Source organism: Crassostrea angulata, chromosome 6, assembly GCF_025612915.1.
Source record: "Crassostrea angulata isolate pt1a10 chromosome 6, ASM2561291v2, whole genome shotgun sequence".
NCBI lineage: Eukaryota > Metazoa > Mollusca > Bivalvia > Ostreida > Ostreidae > Magallana > Magallana angulata.
In genome coordinates, this window is record NC_069116.1 from 20,455,674 (window position 1) to 20,474,376 (window position 18,703).

General features: G+C 34.0%; 3 protein-coding genes and 1 long non-coding RNA gene across 10 annotated transcripts in view; 2 read left to right on the forward strand and 2 right to left on the reverse strand.

Annotated features, from left to right (window-relative positions):
- Positions 1-4,567: 4,567 nt before the first annotated feature.
- LOC128189455 (uncharacterized) lies at positions 4,568-5,196 on the forward strand. The gene is made up of 2 exons (XM_052861079.1): positions 4,568-4,786; positions 4,870-5,196. Exons 1-2 carry the CDS (start codon positions 4,732-4,734, stop codon positions 5,115-5,117), a joined length of 303 nt encoding a protein of 100 aa, XP_052717039.1. The 5' UTR covers positions 4,568-4,731; the 3' UTR covers positions 5,118-5,196.
- A 473-nt stretch (positions 5,197-5,669) lies between these two features.
- Positions 5,670-6,569, reverse strand: LOC128189456 (uncharacterized). Its single transcript, XR_008244239.1, has 2 exons — positions 6,303-6,569; positions 5,670-6,077 (listed from the first exon to the last, which is right to left on the reverse strand). It is a non-coding gene; the product is annotated as an uncharacterized LOC128189456 (long non-coding RNA).
- A 357-nt stretch (positions 6,570-6,926) lies between these two features.
- Positions 6,927-11,056, forward strand: LOC128189454 (uncharacterized). The gene is made up of 2 exons (XM_052861078.1): positions 6,927-7,165; positions 9,553-11,056. The coding sequence occupies exons 1-2, from the start codon at positions 7,103-7,105 to the stop codon at positions 10,963-10,965; spliced, it is 1,476 nt and encodes a 491-aa protein (XP_052717038.1). The 5' UTR covers positions 6,927-7,102; the 3' UTR covers positions 10,966-11,056.
- Positions 11,057-12,066: 1,010 nt separating this feature from the next.
- Positions 12,067-18,703, reverse strand: part of LOC128189452 (anoctamin-7-like) — a 29,190-nt gene continuing 22,553 nt past the window's right edge. For 5 of the 7 annotated variants that reach the window (XM_052861069.1, XM_052861071.1, XM_052861070.1 and 2 more), the window contains 10 exons: positions 18,578-18,689; positions 18,404-18,458; positions 18,085-18,182; positions 17,734-17,858; positions 16,387-16,592; positions 16,035-16,168; positions 15,817-15,907; positions 15,509-15,640; positions 15,197-15,217; positions 12,067-14,084 (listed from right to left, as the gene is read on the reverse strand). In XM_052861069.1, the coding sequence (XP_052717029.1) occupies positions 13,980-14,084; positions 15,197-15,217; positions 15,509-15,640; positions 15,817-15,907; positions 16,035-16,168; positions 16,387-16,592; positions 17,734-17,858; positions 18,085-18,182; positions 18,404-18,458; positions 18,578-18,689 (1,079 nt within the window). In that variant the 3' untranslated portion in view covers positions 12,067-13,979. The remainder of the gene's footprint in view (positions 14,085-15,196; positions 15,218-15,508; positions 15,641-15,816; positions 15,908-16,034; positions 16,169-16,386; positions 16,593-17,733; positions 17,859-18,084; positions 18,183-18,403; positions 18,459-18,577; positions 18,690-18,703) is intronic. The other 2 variants (XM_052861074.1, XM_052861075.1) reach the window with 1 other exon arrangement.

Genomic DNA, 18,703 nt, shown 5'->3' on the forward strand with positions numbered 1-18,703 from the left:
CTTTTTTCTACATATACAATTGATTTCAAACAGGTGGTAAAATTTCTCTTCTGGATGGAAAGTTTTACGCCTGTCATTGAACAATAGCATTGCAAAAGGTAACGCCCACCGATCCCGAAAAAAGCAAAAACGATTGACTGTGTTCACCCACCGGAACGTGTTCAATACACAAACTCATTATTTTTTCCCTCGTTTCACTCCTCCGAAAATAAATCTTTTCTTGTCCAATTCAAAAAACAACAACAAAATGAAATAGGTTAGGTGCGTTCGTTACAAGATCGCATTTAATAACAATTAGACACAAATAATATAAAATAATTGCATACCATATAAACAAACATGTAAATTGTGCAATACAGTGTACAGGGCGGGCAGGGAGGGATACTATCAACTCCTTACAATCTTGTAACGAACGTCGCAATGACCAAAATCACGCATGAAAAACTATTTATACTACGCGCCAAGTCACTCGTGCGTGACGAAACTACTAATAATAGAATAAAGATTTCCGTATTGTCGTAAAATCAAAAACGTTAAGGTGGATCTCTACATCAAATAAGTGTAGGAGATTTTTGTTGCATGCATTTGTTACTAATACTCGCCACAATATTCAACAATAATAGACCTCAAAATACAATACTCTATTTTCTAGAGAAATTTTAAAATATCAGTCTGGTTCCATATAACCCCTTATTTATCAAATTTTTAAACATTTCTGTTTTAAAATTCTTATGAAAGTGAAATGTCATTAAGTTTAGAAATAAAAGACAAAATCATCATGAATGAAGTTTGTATGATTTTTATTGGAATCCACATAAATATGAAACTTAAATATAAAAAAATTCTTTTAAGGCAAACTGCTGGACAAAATCCCTCAAAAATCTGAAAATATAAACATTATTCGTTGGTTAATAGGATGAAAAAAAGAAATTGAATGAAATTGAATGAAATTGAAAAATTAAAGAAAATACTGAATTATTATGAAAGATCCTGTTTAAGAGTTGTTTTTCTTTATTTTACATGGTCTCAAATATCTTGGGACCATTTTTTAATTATTAAAATTAACGAAGAAAAAAAAAGGGGGGGGGGCAAGTCTATGCTGAATATGTATATATAAGATTTGTAGTGCTTATGATAATATTTGAAGATGAAAAGTTATATTTTTGATGAACACCTTATATAATTATATTTAACTATTCAAAACAAAATATTAGTAGTGAAATTGCTTTTTACTTTTTTATATACAATAGCAATTATAAACAACAACCATACGCATATTAATACATACATTAGATGTCCATAATGATAAACATGTATGTGTGGAAATGAAAAACATGCTCCTGTTAAGAATTCTGTCCCTATCTCAATTGGCTTGCAAATACGGGCTTCCACTGCTATTGCTACATGTACCTAGCTTTTTCTATTTAAATAAAAATACATAAGTTTAATGTCTAAGTTTCAAAGCAAGTCGTTTACTGCAAATGTTTTACATTTGGGAAACTGGGATCAATTCAAGAGATCGTACTTACGGTACTTTCGTTTTATATTCATCATACATACATGTATATAGTTTAAGTGAAAATATGATATCTGCTTACCTATATCGATAATCCGTTACAAATGTATGATCGTCTGTTGCAGATGACATGACTAAAATGTATTGCCAATAGCGGTGAAACAGTAAATTATTTAAATTCCACGTTTTCCGTACAAAACAGCTGATAATCAATGTTAGTTGAAAGCTTTAAACAAGAAGAAAATTGACATACTTATAAGCGTTTTGGTGACTTTATTTCTATATCATCTCCCTCGTTAGAAGAGTTCAATTTAACGGTGTATAGCTATTTTGTACCACGACACAATATTAATAATCCGGAACAAAATGGCGTTTCGAACGGATGTCAGACATGTTGTGACGATGTAGCCTTCCACCTTAAGAAATTCATATACAAAATTCGATTTACGTCTCAATGTCATAATTGCACCCAAAATCCCGTCAGCCACGTGACCGATCTAGATGATCTCCCCCTGAAGAAAAGAAAACTTAATTTAAGACTTCGATATTTTCCGTTATTACTTTATGGTTGATTAAAAATAAAAAATGACGTGTGTGAATCATATAAGACACTTAGTGTAGATATTTAGTTTCAATAAACTAACAGGTAGTTACTTATTTATTATACGAATTTTGTTTTATTCAGTTTTCCTTTAAAATGTTAACTTATACAATATATGTAAAATGAATTGGATTAAAAGAAGAATCCGTTGATTCGAGTTATATTTCATTTCAAAATTCTCTCTCTCTCTTCTCTCTCTCTCTCTCTCTCTCTCTCTCTCTCTCTCTCTCTCTCTCTCTCGTAATGGCTACAAAAGATTGCTTTTAAAATTGCAAGTTGCAAGTTTTACGTTAATCACCTATTTTACTTAAATGTAAAATATTTGCTTTGTTCAAAATGCAATGTCTATAAATAAAATGTACGACTTTGAATTTTACTTTTGCCAAGATTTTTCATTATTTTAAGGGGATTCCGTTTTTTTCTTAATTTTATCAAATTGAATAATTTATCAGCAACAAATTAAGGAAGCGCAATTACATATTAATTTAAAAATGACTTATGGGAAAAGATATAATGTCCGGGTAGTGCTGTGGTAAGCGCATTCACATCTCACCGCTGCGATCCGAGTACGATCCCCGTGATCAGTAGTGGTTGTACGTGATAGGGTATGGTGGTCGCCCGCTCGGACACGTGGGTTTTCTCCGGGCACTCTGGCTTCCTCTCAATGTGGACTAGAAAACGTCTTCAGTTTCTTATACGTTCTAGTGGGTGAACACAGTCAATCGTTTTTGCTTTCTTCGGGATCGGTGGGCGTTACCTTTTGCAATGCTATTGTTCAATGACAGGCGTTAAACTTTTCATCCAGAATAGAAATTTTACCACCTGTTTGAAATCGATTGTATCTATTGTAGAATGTTCCAGCTCTTTCGTTAAAACAATATGCGCCGAATTTTTTTTTTTTTTTTTTGGAGAACTGTGATGAATGTGCATGTAACTTTATAGTAAATGATAAATAAGACTACTGCCTACAGCCAATTAGAGCATCTTGTTTTGGTCAAATATCTCTTTACTGTGTATTTTTTCCAAAACAACGAAATAAGTCTCAAAATTGTTTTTCCTTAAAAAAGGTACCTTTGTGTACAAGGGTACACAAAAATTGTTAATCATGAATAAATTAATATCATTTATTGGTCATTGATGTATTGATTGAAAATTTACAATAAAGGTTTAATTTTGTTTTTCTTCCACTGTGTAATAATATGTTACCTTAAATGTCAAGATATATTTTCAAATAATTTTGGAATTTAATGATGACCATGCGTTTAATGGTCTTCAAGTTGCCTTCCAAACACTCACCTGAGTTTCAATGTGTTTCCTATCATATTGCAAGTACTCTTCAAATAAGTTAGATACTGTTAGACTATCAAGATTTTTCAGAAGTATCGGTACTGTAAACGTATATCGCTTTAGCCACTTGTTTTAGCTACGATGATCTGGTCAAGATGTCTTTGCTTTAGCAGTCAAGTCATGGAAAAGATAATAAACCTCTGTAAATATATATAACTGTAAATCAATAGCATAATAATTACATAGAAGAATTTTCTAGCAATTTATATATTATGAAATTACTTGTCCTCATTTGTTTTGGGGTTTTTTTTTGTAGTTAAATGGATGCTTTTTGTTGCACGTTAAATTGAGCATTGTTGACCGACAAAACTAGGTACTGGAGTGAGGTTATTCAGAAGGCCAGGATGAGAGCAGGGACAGATGGAGTAGGTTTCGGGGGAAGAGCAACAGGTGTATACACGTGGTTACTTAATCAAATTTATGGCAGATTTCAGTGACTATTAGCATTTTTATTAATTATTGAACAGTCAACTGCCATAGTCTCTCTGTTTTTATGAAAATACATTTCATTAGTTTTGAAAATAGAGATGTATAATTGCGTTAACAATATGTTAAAGAACATCAATACTTTGCTTATAAATTATAAATGCAGCTTATGTTTTCTTTAGAGTATGCTTTCTAAATTATATTTATATGGACATGCATAAAATATTTAAAGAAAATACTCTGGCTTAAGAACAGTACCCTGTAGTCAAGTGGAATTAGCACGTAAATGGATTTCTCTGATTAAATAAGATGTCGAAAACGTATGCTCTTAGTGCCATGAATGTTTTATAGTGTCGCTAGGGTATCTGTTCATAAAAAGTGTAAATGTTAGAAATGGTTTTTGAAACCTGACATATATTTGTCATAAATCTCAAGTTAATAAAATGTCATTCGCCATGATTGATTTTAAATTGTTGAATAAAAACAAATCTTGCTAATTTCTGTCACCATTTGTTTTTCGATAATGAATTACAAATATCTACACTTGTAAGGATGATTTTGATGTGTGATTTTTTTCTATTTTTTTTTTTTACTAGTATGTGTTTAAACATTGTTGGACATTAAATTCTAGAATTTGCTATTATGTCAAGGTTACAACGTAATAACAAAACCCCCTGTTGCGTAGAAGTGATACGGTATACACGGAATACCTGAATGGCATGCTGTAGTCTTCAGTGTTACCGGAGCACGTACATATATATGGACATCCGGAAGGAACAGCTTGTGGCAAGTTTTACGTAACCACGTTAACTGCGACGTCTCTTTCAGGCATTTGATATAAATGGAGACAAGCATCCAAGGGAATTATCAAACCCTGGGACACCACAACTCAACAAGTAAGTAGTAAAGTTTGTATATTTTAGTGAATCACGTAACGATGAGTTGTTTCTAAATTGTTTGGGTATTCTCTAATTTGCAGACTTTATTTTGACAATCATGCATAACGGTACGAGTGTTCGATTGGTTTTTCTTGTACTGATTTTGGCGGTGATTGGAGAAGCCTACAATACCAGGAGAGGTCACTCCATTCAGAAGCGTTCCCCGGTATGTACGGACGAGAATGGGTATCTGTGGTTTGAAAACGAGTGCTATTGTGTGGACTTGGAGCACAAGTGTTGTTGTGGATCAGGAGAAATACACTGCATTGACAGCCGGTCATGTGATTGAGACGGCACCACTGAGACATTCAAATTAGACTGGACAGTGAAACTAGCCTTTGAGTCAAATAAACAAGTTTCCAAAGAAATATATCTATTGAGTTATTACTTGCTAGTTTTAGATGACTTCTAGGTGACTTTAACTAGATATGTACCCAAAAACCCAAAATTTATCTATTTAAGATTTTTCATATTTGATTATGTGATATTTTCAACGTTTTTTTAATTAAAAAAATACGTTTCTCAGAAAAAGAATAACATTAATATTTGTTGCCCAAAGCAGATTGTATATTCTTTGCGTCCGCATGTTTCTTTTTCAGCTGCAGAGACAAACAGCACATGCATCGGACCGTTTTTATTAAATATAAAAAGTTTAATTAAATTCGATAAAAATTAAAAACTTAACCAAAGCAGAACCAACACAGTACCGACTATTCGACGGGTGTTTTTTTTTTTTCGCTTATACTTCAAGTATAGCTTATCTATAGCCAAGGAAAAACGATCTTTTTTGTTGGCTTAAACAATATTACACATGTATATCGATACGCTTGAACCAACAAAATTCAAAATTTCTAAAATGGTTTTATTATATGATAAAAAGATAGTGTCATTTCCTATCTTTACTTTGTACGAGAGACAAAACAACTAATCGTTTATAAATGATTTCATGTTTCCGTGTTTGTTATTTAAACGTATACACGTGCACATCTGTCATAACAATGTCAATTCACTGATATATCACCAACACGAGATGAGCCGGGTACATCGTATTCCCTCGGATCCACAGCAACACTTGGTTCTTCCGTCCACGCAGACGCACTCGTTCTCGTACCACAAGTGTCCGTCCTCCTCTCTACAGACAGCAGCTCGCTTTATGATTGGATGATATCGCCCTGTATTGTAGGCGTGTCCAATTGTTGTCGTCACCAGCAGGAGAAAAACAAATCGAACGCGACCGAGCATTTTGAAGCTGTAAATAAATTTATGGATAAATAGATAAGTAATCTTAAGTTTACTGTTAGCACTTGGTATGATGTCCGCCATTTGTTCGGTGTATATGAAAAGTATCTACATGTTATATCAAATCTACAATATAAATTTTCGTAAATCTAGATAACCTAAACAGGGAAAGTAAAGTAAAGTAGCAAAGTAAAGAAATAAATAAAAGTGGAGTTTTCTGTGGTGATGTACTTACATGTACATATACACGAAGTCCTTCCAATGGATCCAATGGTCATCACTGGCAGCTGGGCACCTGCTGCTCTAGTACTCGTAAATATACATATACTAAGGATAGCCCAAGGGGTAATAGGACATTAGTAGCTGACCAGTATGGCTTTATGGACTAATAATTATAATTCGGTATTATACGATGGACAGTCAATAGAGCAAAATGACCCGTAATTGAATAAATATTCACATCGTTTAATACGGTCCAATTTCGAAACCTCGGATATTGGTATTAATCAACCATCGATCATTGGTCGTGATATTATGTAACAATTGAAATCTGGTTACATCGTTTTGTAATTGATTTTGTATCTCTCCTTCCAATGATATATTTACATTGTTGCTATACAAAACTATTATTGGTGTAGCTCTATGCAAAAAAATTACATTTAAAATTTCAGAAACGCAGAAAACGTGCGTTCCAATACTATATGAATGTTCTCAAACCAACTCTCGTCAACTGCTCTATCGCAAGAGACAAGTGAAGTATTTAAAAAAAATCAATTTTGTTGGGTATTTTAAGGTTCGTTGACATGCCGGTGATCGAGGATATACCTGTACATACGTAGATCAGATAAAGCGATCAATCGGCGGTGATCGGCGCAAGCACTGAACACTGAGGGCGTCCGACAGGTACCCACGTCCACAGAAATCCACAACACTTTTACGGGCACCGCAGTTTTATGTGTTAATATGTGTTACCCATTCTAATAAAATGGATTCATAGAGATTCATTCTATTGCTATGGAGACTTAGACTACAAGAATGATGGAAGGAGCAGATGGATTGAACAATAATTTTATCAACCAGTCCAAGGTTAACGTTAAGGTATGTTGATTTCGTTGTAATTTCTACTAATACATTTCTATTGAGAGAGAGAGAGAGAGAGAGAGAGAGAGAGAGAGAGAGAGAGAGAGAGAGAGAGAGAGAGAGAGAGACAGATACACAGAGAGAGAGACCGAGAGAGAAAGAGAGTGGGAGTTCGATGGTTGTAGTTAGAAAACCCAATGTTGTGTATACACCATATACAAGTTTCCTTATTAGAAACAAGATTATATGAATACAATTCGCATGCCAAATCGTTAGCTTCATCTAATTCAAAATTCAAATTCTCTTTACATAAATATTAATAAATGGAAACCTTGAAAAGCAGAAATTCAACGAACAAGAAGTAATTCAATACTGTATGTCATTGGACCCGTAAATTTATTTAAACCATACAGTAAACAAATTTTGTCATTAAGCTTTTAAATTTATTCAGGTTTTTAGAGTTTGCAAGATCGGGCAAATATTCTTAAATCATTAGCGCTGTGGACGAATTTAACGCCGTAATGAACAATCGTGCAAAAAACTCATATCTAATTGTAAGAAGAAATTAGGGTTTACCCAAGCAAAGGTTTGAATGATTTATGTGTTTGAATCTGATGAATTTCGGCGACATTAAACTTTAAATAAAAAGACGCAAAACAATTTAAAAGTCCTCGAGATTTTCAAGTAGTTTCAAATTTTGTTTAACAGGAATACTTAGGAGCCGGTATCTACGTAATGTCGGTTGATCAGCTTAGCTCGGTCATTTTAACATTGGCTATGTGATACCATAAAACACCATTGTCGGTAAATAGATTGGTAAACACCCAATTCTTCCATCAACAAGGTGCTAAAAGTCCCAGAGAGAGAGAGAGAGAGAGAGAGAGAGAGAGAGAGAGAGAGAGAGAGAGAGAGAGAGAGAGAGAGAGAGAGAGAGAGAGAGAGCATAAACTGTATATTGTGTTTATATTAAAAATCAATATATTGCATTCAGCCATATTTTAACGAAAAAGTATTTATTTGCTATCAGACTTGGCTATTAAATTCCATACAAAATACGGTAAATTACGTGATTTTATTGCGGTCCAGGGGACTTGAGCGATACCCACAATATCTCGGCATGTAAATGTTGGGTTTTCTTTGTAAATTTGACTTTCTTCCTCTAAGACGTTGTCTAAACTTCGAGATAAGAAGTGTGTAGGGTTTGATCAGGGATTTAACATACAGGTTCATAAACCTCTCGGGACATACAGAACCCGAGTTCACGGGCATGTTATGTGAATTAATGGTTCAATTTTATATCTAAAGTACTCGGTTCTTTATTCATTGACCAAATGATTAAATCAATTTCCACACCATTTTATATAATATATTGCCTTGTCGCCCACCACGACATTTTATTTTATCGATCGAGACTTCAGAAATCGCACAGTTAACCAATATTAGGCATCCCAACATAAAACAATTCTTTCCACACTTCAGAGTTATGTGTTAGCATTTATTTGTGGTACCTAATCTTACATGCTGACAGAATATCGATCGATAACCCAATTTCAACTGAATCTTCGATGAATGTCATGTTTTTGTTAAACTGAAAAGTATTTTTGCAAAATGATTAAAACTTTAGCTGTAGATTCGTTAAGAATCACATTATAAACCAATCAATCAATAAGATATTAACTCATTTGCAATCGCTTAATTGTAAATAACGGTTTTGACCGTCAATCAATTTTGATAAAAATCTGTTCGTTCAACAAGATGTCGTTCCAGATTTGAGCCGAGTCAAACAAACTGATCGAACAAGGATGTTTAATGGACTATTTAACACCAAGAATCTGTGGACAAGATTATGTGTATTGGAATCCTGAAGACAAGATTATAAGTGCTGGAATCCTCTCAACTATTTAGTCTATCACAGATCAATCACAGAGATGTACACCCCGACCTGTCAGCTCTCAATACCTGCATATCAACGCACTTATCTTCATTCTTAAATCTCAATCAATACACATATTTTGAGAACAAAGCCTTAATCATCAGTCACTTAATTAATGAGAAATCCTTTGTTGTTGAATTATTGGAGTGGAGATTCAATTGACCATACATAACACTTATGTAGCTAAATAAATAGGGAATCGTCTTCATACAAAACAAGAATGATATTTAGTTTAAAATATGAAGTCCTTGCATGTACGATACTGAATTAAAGGTACAAAAATCCACCTACATTCTACCCCAATTTTAGTGGGCGAAACTTGAGAATGAAAGGTAAATTTAACACATAATGGTAGATTTGCAGTTGATATGCAGGTATTTATGAAAAGCAAACTCTTTAATTGCGTCCCTTAAATCATTATTGTGTCAATAAAACACAAGTATTTTTTATTCATTTATTTATTTTTTGGTAGACATCCTTGCCGCCGACAAAGATTACAGATGTGTTTCTAGAGGAAGAAACCTTAACGCTATGGCGACCAGCTACAGACACTAAACAATACTACCTCATTCCAGAGACTCTCCGCGGAGATGAATGGCCCATGCTTCTTCAACTGTATTACACAAAATTCGATTGCGTCAGTTGTGTACTGCCTTTTGATGACGCAATTCCGGTCATTACCCACCAAGCCACGACCTTGCTGCCTACACAGGACTATTCCATCCTTCGGAATTATCCTAGAATTAAAGGACTTTGGTTCCGCCCGGATCGATCCGACTCCGTCGGACTTGACGATGAATCCATGGTCGGCAATATCAAATTCTCGTTCACGTTTCCGGAAGAGGAGAGAGAAAATCTTTTAAGCAGCATGAATATCTACTTATTGGAGGTTTTAGACTATGAATCGGATGATAAATCGGTCTCTCGATTTCTCATAACGAAGGAGGAATACAAAGAACTTCCTAAATATAACATTTTTAAACCAGGTGGACCGATTTTTATTCAAAAGGAGAAGAGCGAGGAAGGGGTGGAATCAGAGACGTATTATTTTCTGAAAATCTGCCAAAGTTACAAAGGCAAAGCAATGGAGCACGTCGTAGAACTGATTCTGGAAGAGGACCCCTGGCCAATGTGCAAAATATCGTCAGTGACACACAAGCCACTCTGCAGTCGATCGATGGTCCACGACCACACAGAAGACTTGACCAGAGAACACCACTTCAACATGCGATATTTTGGAGCCGCTTGGGACCAAGCATTGGCCGGCCTGTTTGCTTGGTCCCTTCGGACCAATATCCCATGGTTAGTGTACGAGAGACTTCATGACAATATCAAGGGGTCGGTTAATCTGGCAGCTCTGACTACACCCTTTCAGCAGGTTTTCACTGCAAACGTTCCTGCTATCTGCAGCAAGAAAATCGATCTACTCTTTCAGTTGGCACCGTTTGTTGACAAGTGTGAGAACCAGCAAGATCTGGTCCAACTCAAAGACCTCCACAACTCCCTCCATACCTGTAGCGCCTCTTGTACGTTTAAAAGTTTGAAAAATATAGAAATGAACAAAATTCTGACTCCCTATTTGTCTTTGTTGGAGAGAGTTATTGCCTGTGTCTCGGTCACCGTCAGGCGAGAGCTAATGAACGCACTTATTCCTTGGTCAGTGATGGCGTACCACTTTCACAATCACCAGATTGAAAGTTGTATGAAAATGGTTGGATTTATTTACCAACTAGAGGGAATTCGGGATACAAGTAGACCCCAGGAATCTTCGTTGAACAGTTCGTTTTTCTTCCCCTCCACATCCGGAGACTACACCACAGATGTCACATCCGGAATTCACTCGTTGTGTACGTCTCCGGTCACATGGGAGGACATGAGTCCATGAACTCAATGCTCGTCTTTGTTTTAGATAATTAATCAGTTTGATATTATTAAACGTTGTCTCCAAACTTTTGGAGACAGGGATTACAGCTTAATTCTTCTTCCTTATGACCAATATCTAGTTTGTTTGGTTGTGGGATTTTTTTTATGTTTGTTTGTTTGATTTTTGCCTTGATATGGTAACGTATAATGAATGTCTTACTGGAGACTGGTCTTTTGTAAACTATTCTAATGCCTTTGCATATACATGCATGCAGAAGTCTTGAAATCTAGTCATGCTTACAATCGTTTGGCTCTAATACGCCAAAAAAATGTGCAATTTTGGATGAAAAATTACATTTTCGAAAATTTAATTCAGTAAACATGAGCAAAAGCTCCAGTCGGATTCGAACTCATGATTTTTGGTTCCAGAAGCCCAATACTTTAACCACTTAGCTACGACGATATACAACCGAATCGAAAGATATAAACAATTTAAAAAAAAACATTTAAATCGCCATCTTGTGGCGTAGTGTCTTAAAAAGTAAGAGTCTGTGTGTAGTGAGGTACCTTAATACTAAAGAATGACTACAAAGAAACGAATACGCAAAAAGCACTCGCCATCCTCTCATTTTGTCGTTTATTCCAGGCGCAAGGATCGAGTTTTGCGTTTCCGAAAGTAAAGAGACGTCATTACGATGTTGATTTATCAAAAAATTGCACTTCAGCGACTCCTTTAAAATTGCTAATAAGGATTTGTTTCTGTTATATTGAATTTGATTTTAAAATTTGTAACAATATTCACATCTATGTACCCCGTGTACACCATACCTGCAATCCAGCAATCAATGCTACAGAGGGTGCCATTACAACAGTTATTGCCCTTCAGGGGAGGGGGAATAAAGGGTTAGTCTACGAGGGTATACAAATACAAGACAGATTACATCTTTTACTGTCTTTAACCTCCGCGTACATCTTCTATAACATACACATCGATTGATTATCTCCACTTAATACGTGGAGATAACTGTTTTTAAGACATTCGTCTGTTTTGGACAGGGATCAAACATGTACATTTTCATGGATTGAAACATTTTCTTTATAACTGAACAAAACAACTTTGAAATTGGCTACAGTGCGTTTAATTGGTTCAGAAGTATATAAAATAAAAATCTGAGATTCAATCATAGCATTATGCGTATTCCACGTCATAGAATAAGAGTATGAAAATAATAATAACAAAGAGTATAACAAAACATACAAATCGATTGCAGAGAAAAATTCTAACAAATATAAAAAATAAAAACTGGAAGATTTAACATGGAAACAATATGTTCCATAAACAGTTTCAAGTTGACAATGTTTATGACAAGCAACAGTCCCATTCTGAGTAAGTTCATTCTCCAAGACAAACAAAATAAGACAACAAAGCTTTCATTGAGTGAGTAATAGGGTGATTGTTAAGTCAACAGCCATCTATAAGAACTACAGGATTGTCCAGTGTGTATATCCCAGAAAAGTGTAGCATTCATCAATTCTGGTATGGAAGCTGTATACAAAGCTCATTGCACTTCTACATGTAGATAAAGTTTTTTTTCTTTGGGCAAACAATTGCACATTTTGGATCAATCTATGAGCATATTAATATTAAAAGCCATGAATCAAACCACTCATCCAACAAAGTGTTCAATGAAGGGAATAATGAAAAAAACTGTACTATAAACAACAGAGGATGGCCAGACTAAAAACAGTATCTCGGTAAACTACCATCAATTTATTTAACATCTTTTGCACAACACAAGAAAAGGTCAGTTTCTTTTAGATAAGAAAAATTATATTTCATTGCAGCTAGTCATCAAATTTACTTAAAGATACATTTTTGTCTATAATCTCTCTTTTCTTGATAAAAATTTAACTATTGTTCAAGATGAGGTCAAGCTGAAGATTGTATTATGCTTAATATTGTACATATTGATGAACAATAAATGAGACAGACTTAAAGAAAAAAATCACTGATACACTGTCACCTACAATGCACTGCTACAATTAGTACATATGTATTACATGTACTACAATTGCTGCATTAATCAAAGTCCTTTGCAACTATATACTGTAACCAAGGTAGAAAGCTTTAAGAAGAAAGTGTCTGCAACATTTCCTTTACAATTAATGCATAAAATCTAAATGCGTTTTTTACCTCAAACTTTTATGAAATATATAATATATAACCCTGGACTTAAAAAAATCCCCATTGGCCAACAACACATTCACAATAAATATTGGAAGAATGATGTATTAAACTGATTGTACGAAATCAAATCAACATAAAATAATGATGTAAAAGATCATCATGCATAACTTATTTATAATCCAAAGTACCTGTATACCTAAGTACTGTGAAAAATACTGGAAATGTTTATATGTGCTACATACATGTGTACAATAAAACTGTTAAAGGAAACTTGATTACTTTTAATATCAGTATATATGTACTTCTATAGGAAAAAACGCATTTCGTTTACTAGTAAAAACCTAAGGAAAAAAAATTAAAATCAACTAGACTATACCCATAGAATAAATATATTGAGTTATGATTAAATTTATGAACATTATCATAGAAGATAAAATCTAAAAAGTGACAAAACAATCATGTCAACATGATGTAACAATATCATTGGTATATATCATACATAAATACACCGAGCAGTCTCAATCAATCAACAAGTAACAAATCCTCCAAACAGATTAGAGTATAACTATATATAGTCATTACAGGAGTTACCATCCTTTACATTCCTCCCCCTCCCCCCTTTTCCTTTATTAAATTAGCACTATATATCTCTCCCAACATACAAAAGTCACGTTAAGTGAAGATGACAAAATTGACTGTAAAATTTCCAGTAAACCATAAGATACACAGTCACTTACATGCACATACAATATATTTTGAGAAAAGCTTTCATGTGTCAATCACTCCAATAAAATCTGCTCTCTCTTAATACAGTAAGTGCATGGGGGCGTGTGTGTGGGAGGGGGTGTCTAGACTCTGTCCTCCTCCGCTGTCTTGGTGCCTGAGCTGGCTTTCGGTGCAGTGGACACCATCACATCATCTTCATCACCCGATTCATCGTCCCCTCGGGCAATCTACACAAATAAGATTAAAGTCAATGCTTGTTTATGTTTAGCTGCTCCTAAAGGAAAATCAAATATTTGTTGCATGATTGATGATAAAAACCTGTTAATTTGAGAATTCTTGTTATAAATTTCCTTTAAGAAGTAAATTTTAACCCCTCTTTCAACTTTTTTTTCAAAAATTACACAAATCAAATACTTTTAGAAAGATGGTACAATGCCATTTGTTTTTTGGAAATGAGAGTAAGTTTCTTAAATTACAAGAGAAAAAATAACTACTGGTATGTACAAAATGTTGAATATAAAATAGATCAAGGAAATGAGAAAATCTTTATAGAATTTCAATGAAGATAATTCCAAGTCAATAACTGAACAGTAATAGCTTGATTTTTTCCCACAACAACAAATACAGAGGAAGACAAATCTATGTATGCATTACATCACAATTTAGGGCATGCACCCATTGATTTTTTTCAAATTATTTTGTATTATCATGACCAGAATTCTACAAAATGTTAATATCCAAATTTTTTCAATAATCTAGAATTAAGAAGACTCAATGGTCATGGCCATTTTCAGACTGTATTGATCTCTTTTAGAAGAAGAGCTCTATATAAAAGTATAGAAGAATACCCAATTTAAAAACTATAGGTGAAATACATGTTTTTTTTCTTTTTTAAACAACAGTTTATAGATAAACAAATCATAATTTAAAATGTTTGGCAAATCTAATGTCTAATTTGTTGACCATCCAGCCTCCTTAAAATCTTTTACATTAACAATATGTATACTAAATGACAAAACATGTATTACAAATAGGAGGGGTGGGGTGGGGTGAGTGGAACCATTAGCAGTTTCTTAATGTGAAATGGTAAAACAAAACACTTTATATATATGGTATATATTTCAAAATTCAAACTGCAGTGGAATGAAAGAACAAAGGTGACACTGACATCCTAAAATCTTTTATTGTCAAATTATTTCTGAGTTCAATGACTGTCACTTTACTGATAATCAAAACAAGACGCCTTAATAAACTTCATGCTTTGGTAGGGGAATTAATCACTTTTAATCTTAGAATTTTATACATTGACAAGTAGCTCTTCAGACAACACTGAACGTACCTCCTCTTCGGGTTGTATAGTCTAATACATAAATCATAGCAGTATATTTAATCAGAAAACAAAGATTGTAGTTCCTGAGGAAAAAGGACAGGACTTGCTTTATTTAGACAGATTTCAGCAATAGTTTTCACTCATTTAATTATATCATATCTAACATAATCACATCATATCTTTCTTTAAAGTTTTTGTTTATTTCATTTCATGCATAGCTGCCATGGACAGACTATGACATCAACTGAAATGTTAACAAATACTGGTACCAGTACATTTAATAGGAATGAGTTCTATATTTGATTTTATTCAGACACATACCTTCATAATAGCATCAGTGTCTGCCAGGGCCTGCTTGGCTAAGTATCTCTCCCTTTTGATTTTCAGTTCTAAAGCTTCAGGAACATCTGGTACCAGGAAGTCAATTAACTTGCATATCCCAAACACTACATGCTGAAATTTGTATGGAGCATGAAAATTGTTGCAATGTTATGTATTAATCAAAATGCAAAAAATTGCATGTATGAGTCTGAAAACTTGTATAGAAAATAATCAATGAATTAAGTTATTCTTTTAAAGTGAAATACTTACATATCCAGATATTGGTGAGATTTATTTATGTCACTTACCTCAAATAAGATAACAAATGCTAATCTGACTGCCAGCAAATGCCAGTAAAACAGAGTGTATTCTCCTTTTTCATCTCGAAATTCTTTGTACCTGCAGAAAGTTGGAACATTGCAAACATTATTTGTGGATATAAGCTACACAAATGAATTTGAACAATATGAATAAAAATTCTTATGGAGAGAGAGAGAGAGAGAGAGAGAGAGAGAGAGAGACTAACCTGCAGGTTTGGTTTAATGTGCCTGATGGAGATACAGCTAAAGTAAAATTGATGTATCCTTGAAGGTCCCAGTCATACTGGTATTGATAAAGTAATCGGGGCAAAAACTCTGATGTGAATGCTATCAGGAAAGCCTGAAAATATATAATATTGACATCAAATTATTATAATAATAATGAAAAATTCATAGATTGTTAAACCACATCAAAGTATTGTGACCTGCATCATTGACAAATTTCTTGTTTAACATGTCAATACATGTACAATGAAAGACACTTTATTCAGAAAATAAATACATAGCATTCCTGTTAAAATTCGAAAACTTTGTTTACACTAAGATGGAAAACATTACATTGCTTATGACAGCCAGTTGTGCAAGTGCATCTAGGATTTTGAACCAGACTCCTATATCCTGGGCCCTCTCTGCCACAGGGCGTCGAGTCTCACACACAAACTTGTGGGCATCCAGTCGAATTTCAACCCAGTTGTTCAGCAGAGCAAACAGAGGGGCTAGTGGAAAGGCGGCCACAAATATTGTGATAAAACCAAACTGTAGCACTGCAAGCAAATTCAGTAACTTTAAGTGAAGGAACAAAAAACTACCGTAACTTTATCTTTATACATGTAGCTATAAAGTGCATATCAAAATAATCTTAATTTATAACTGTAAATTCCTCATTAAAAGCGAGGAATTAATATCCGCGTAAAATTGCGAGAAGAACATCTCATGAATTTTGAAATCTCGCCTTTATTTTTCAGACATATGTAGAGAACATGCAATTATGATTAAAAATTTGGCATTTGCAATTTCATGTTTTCGCAATTTGATGGAAAACGGTTGAATCGTGGAATTAAGTACTCACGTAAAATAAGGAATCTACAGTACATGCGATTTCAATATCATTCTGATATCAAATATCATTCTGATAAGAAAAGCGCTTCATATGAGCAGCATTTGTGGCCAAGATGCCTATGTTCATATTGTAAGTATCAATAACATTTATATTATATGCTGATTTATATGATATTGTTTCACTTCATCAATACAGATTAAAAAGTATTTTTCATTGAAATATACCATCAAACCAAAGTATAACAAAAAATTATGCAACAGGAAGACATTTACTTTTTTAAGAGCATTGGTTGTTTCCCCTGTCCCCAGGCTTACACTCAACAAAAAGATCATTTTCTAGCAGATGGTAGACTTCCTCCCATTTACCAATTGCTTAATATTCCTCTAACAGGCCCCCATTTGCTACCAGCCAGTAGTCCTCTTTCCACTTTAGTCCCCATTTAACTAACCCATCTTGAAATACTACTAAAAGAGGCTCTCATCTCTCTCAGCTGGAAGTTCTCCTCCCACTTACCCACCTCTAAAATTACTCCTCAAAAAGGTTTTCATTCTCTATCAGCTGGTAGTTTCCTTACCATTTACCTATCTCTTAATACCCCGTAAACGTGCCTTCATTCTCAGTCAGCTGGTAGTCCTCTCACTCATCTCTAAATACTCCTCATATAATCCCTCATTCTCTATCAGTTTGAAGTCCTCCTCCCACTCACTCATCTTTAAATACTACTCAAAGAGGCTCTCATCTCTCTCAGCTGGCACCCCCACTTACCTATCTATATCTCTATCAGCTGTATTCTTCTTTTCACTTACTAAACCAAATATCTTTAGTTGCTCCAATAAATTACTTACCCATCTCTAAATACTCCTCGAATAGACCCTCGTTCTCTATCAGCTGGTAGTCCTCCTCCCACCTACTTCTCACTGCATTCTTATCTAGGCTCACCTTACACCTATGCATGAAGGCTTTCACCTTTCTGTTAGAAAAAGAACATTTTATTTATACTCAATATTCAGAAATGGCCTTAATTTTAGCTAGTATGAGTATCTGTTAGCTAAATTTTGGCAAGTAAAAATAAATCAACCCTTTAATAAAATTACAACAGTCGTAATTTAACATGCAATCAGAATACACATTGAAACTGTAATTTTATGATGGTTTCTTCACTCATTACTGTGCCAGAGTTCATCATCTAAACTTACGGGATCAGGATCTCTTGCGCGTTGTTTATCATCTGTTTCCCTATCATGATGACAGCTAGCTGCTGTGTCAACTCAATGAGGCAGCCTCCATTATTACACTGAAATATTGTATCTACATATGCATACATTTCTTTTAAATATCCTATGGTCATTTTCATAACTGTTAAACATTTCATATTATCTTTTTTGCTTCATTTCTACATTACTCATGCTACTGAATATAACCACCTTAATGCTTTATACTTTTTTATTAACAATCAAGTTTCATAATGATAAATTACATTATGTAGATGCATATACTAGTAGCAAAAAATTTTACCTCTTCATTTCTCAATCCAAATAATTTTGTGTAATGACCAGGGTATCCATTGAACCTGAAAAATTAACAGCAATTCATGTGAAAAATCAATAGCAATGTGTACTGAATCAGCAGTGTGATAATATGACTTGTTTAAAAATGCATTTAAAAAATCTTGGTTCTCAAAAGACTTACTTTCCCTTGAAAAATGCAACATATATAATTGAAGAGTAGAAGTTGACAAACTGGAAAATGAACACTTTAAAAGTCAACTGATCTTCAAATTCTGTTTGGGTTCGATGCATCTCTGAAAATAAAAAA

Coding starts and splice junctions, on each gene's coding strand:
- LOC128189455 (XM_052861079.1), top strand. CDS start 4,732: ATGGAGACAAGCATCCAAGGGAATTATCAAACCCTGGGACACCACAAC. Junction 4,787..4,869: donor GGGACACCACAACTCAACAA/GTAAGTAGTAAA, acceptor TCTAATTTGCAG/ACTTTATTTTGACAATCATG.
- LOC128189454 (XM_052861078.1), top strand. CDS start 7,103: ATGATGGAAGGAGCAGATGGATTGAACAATAATTTTATCAACCAGTCC. Junction 7,166..9,552: donor AGTCCAAGGTTAACGTTAAG/GTATGTTGATTT, acceptor ATTTTTTGGTAG/ACATCCTTGCCGCCGACAAA.